Below are 2,696 nucleotides of genomic sequence, written 5' to 3'. Positions count from 1 at the left end.
GAAGGCTGAGGCTGAAGGATTGCCGGAGCCCAGCAGGTCGAGGCTGCAGTGGCCGTGAGTATGCCACTGCACTCCAGTCTGGGTGACAGAGTAAGACTCCAACTCAAAAAAAAAAAACAAAAAAAATACCCCATCAAATTAGCTAAAGTTGGCTGGAATGGTGGCTCATGCCTGTAATACTAGTGCTTTGGGGAGGCGGAGGCAGGACTACTTGAGCCCAGGAGTTTAAGGTGACAACTATAGTCACGCCACTGCACACCAGCCTGGGTGACTGACAGAGTGAGACCTCACTTCAAAAAGCCAAAGTCAAAAGATGATATTCCACTGGCTGAGGCAAAAGACAAACGTACTTACAAAGCTGGGTATCCCATAACTGTTTGGGAAAGCCTCAGAAAACAATCAAATACAGACATGCTCAAAGGTATATTCATGCCGGGCTCAGTGGCTCAGCCTGTAATCCCATGCCTTTGGGAGGCTGAGGTGAGTGGAATGCCTGAGCCCACGGGTTTGAGACCTGCCTGGGCAACTTGGTGAGACCTCATCTCTACAATAAGTCAAAAAAAAAAAATTTAGCCAGATATGGTAGCACACGCCTGTTGTTCCAGCTACCGGAAGGCTGAGGCGAAAGGATCACCGGAGCCCAGCAGGTCGAGGCTGCGGTGGCCGGAAGTGGCCACAGAGTGAGACTCCAACTCAAAAAAGAAAAAGGTATGTTCATTACCATGTTACTTGAAACATGCTAATAGGAGACTGCTTTCTTCATGAAATAAACAGTTCATATACACACTAGCACTCATGTATTCAAGTTATAAATAAGGTATAATTGGTATAAGACAAAATGACAAACATGACCATAGCCATTGGAAGCCAAACACATTTTTTTCTTGTCTGCAATACATTTTGCAAAATGACAATAGTTTACTTTTTTTTCCCTTCAGTCAGTGTCTCACTCTGTTGCCCAGGCTGGGGTGTGGTGGCATGCTCACGGTCACCCAAGCGTCGATCATTCTGCCTCAGCCTTCCAAGTAGCTGGAACTACAGGCACATGCTACCATGCCTGGCTAATTTTTTTTAGATATTGTAGAGTTGAGGTCTCACCAAGTTGCCCAGGTTAGTCTCGAACCTGAGCTCAGGCAGTCCTCTCTCCTCAGCCTTCCAAAGTGCTGGAATTACAGGCTTGAGCCACCATGCCCAACAGTTTACTTTTATAGTGAATAATGTTAAGGAAGAACTCTTACATCAAAATGACTATGTTACAAACTTGTGTTAAATGCTTACCATTATGTGGCTTTCACAGCCGGAGTTTTTTTAGATCTTAACTTGAAGTATAAGACCATCAAAGCAATGCCTCCATATGTGGCCAATACACACTGAAAAAGAAAAAAGTAAATGGGCCGTTGTCACGACTATATTATCCTAAAATACAGCCCCCTCAAGGTGTCACCAATACTTACATTCATTCTACCCGTGAGGGTGTATGAGTTGAAATATTTTTTAATACCAGTGAACTGGAATTGGGCATCAGCTTCAGGACCTGCCATGATTTTTCAATCTTTTAAAAAAGAAAGCAACAATAAATTGGTTTGGATGCAATTTAAAAGATAAATTTGTTTCGTTTTTTGGAAACTCAAAATCATTGCAAATACGCTATTGTAAGCTTTATCTCTGTCTCATCTAACACAGCAGTAGCAACAATGGTGGAAAAAGCCTTGGGGACAAGAGAAGCTTCTGGAAGTAGGACGTCACCTCGATTGCTATTTCATGCACACTCCAGAATGAGTCAAATCACTTGGCACAGAAAGAGAATACAGTAGTCTCCAGCCCACCTTGACCTCAGAGCTTTGCGTTTTCATTCATGGCTCCACCACCCCACAGCATGTAGCCATACATTGATGCCATCAGCTCTAAGACTCCTGGAATGTTGCAGCTTCTGATATTTTTTTCAAGCTTTCTTGGGGTGAATGCCAACTAAGCAGGTCAACTTACAACCCCTATGCTTACAATTTTTCTTGTTATATATAATTTAGGACCTCCATGGGGTGGTGATGGAAAGGAAGCTGGAATCCTTATACCAAAATAGAAAAATATTTAAATGGTGAAACCAAAAAGTCCTGGAAGAAAAGAAAACATGGGGAAATATTTTAATCATCTCAGAGAAGGCAAAATATTATGAATGCCAAAAAAGGAAAACATAAAAGGACAATTAGTCTCACCATCAGCCAAAGAAATGTAAAATGAGACTGACATTTAACCATCAGACTGGCAAGGATAAAATTATGACAATAAGCAGTATTAAGAATGTGGGAAAACAGGCCTTCCTTCTGTTGCCTGGAGTGTAACTGGTATGACCTTCCTAAAGTGCAGCATGGCAGGATCTATCACATTATGAAATGAGTATATCCTCTCACCCAGCTGGCTCCTTTCTCCTCCAGGAATGAGCCCTTACTGAAACGTGGTGGAGTGGAAACGTTGCATGGGTCAAGGGTGGTCAGGGAAATGCCATTCATAAACGTGAACAAAGAGGCTGAGGCAGGAGGAGGATGGCTTGAGCCCAGGCGTTCAAGAGTAGCCTGGGTAACATACCAATACTTTGTTTCTACAAAAAAAAAAAAGAGAAAAGAAAAGGAAAAAAAGGTATGGCGGTGCACACTTGCAGCCCCAGCTACTTGGGAAGCTGAGGCGGACTGCATGAGCCC

The 2,696-nt window shown here is 43.1% G+C and overlaps 1 protein-coding gene across 1 annotated transcript in view; it reads right to left on the bottom strand.

Moving 5' to 3' along the window:
• Positions 1-1,552, bottom strand: part of USMG5 (up-regulated during skeletal muscle growth 5 homolog (mouse)) — a 3,111-nt gene extending 1,559 nt beyond the window's left edge. The window contains exons 1-2 of the mRNA XM_021708340.1: positions 1,455-1,552; positions 1,279-1,370 (exon numbers count right to left, since the gene is read on the bottom strand). Of these exons, the coding sequence (XP_021564015.1) occupies positions 1,281-1,370; positions 1,455-1,541 (177 nt within the window). The 5' untranslated portion in view covers positions 1,542-1,552 and the 3' untranslated portion in view covers positions 1,279-1,280. The remainder of the gene's footprint in view (positions 1-1,278; positions 1,371-1,454) is intronic.
• Positions 1,553-2,696: the final 1,144 nt, after the last annotated feature.

Source organism: Carlito syrichta, unplaced genomic scaffold, assembly GCF_000164805.1.
Source record: "Carlito syrichta isolate Samal-C Ts95f unplaced genomic scaffold, Tarsius_syrichta-2.0.1 Scaffold135795, whole genome shotgun sequence".
Classification (NCBI taxonomy): domain Eukaryota; kingdom Metazoa; phylum Chordata; class Mammalia; order Primates; family Tarsiidae; genus Carlito; species Carlito syrichta.
Note: the sequence above shows the minus strand (reverse complement) of the source record. Positions and strands in the feature narration are given on the sequence as shown.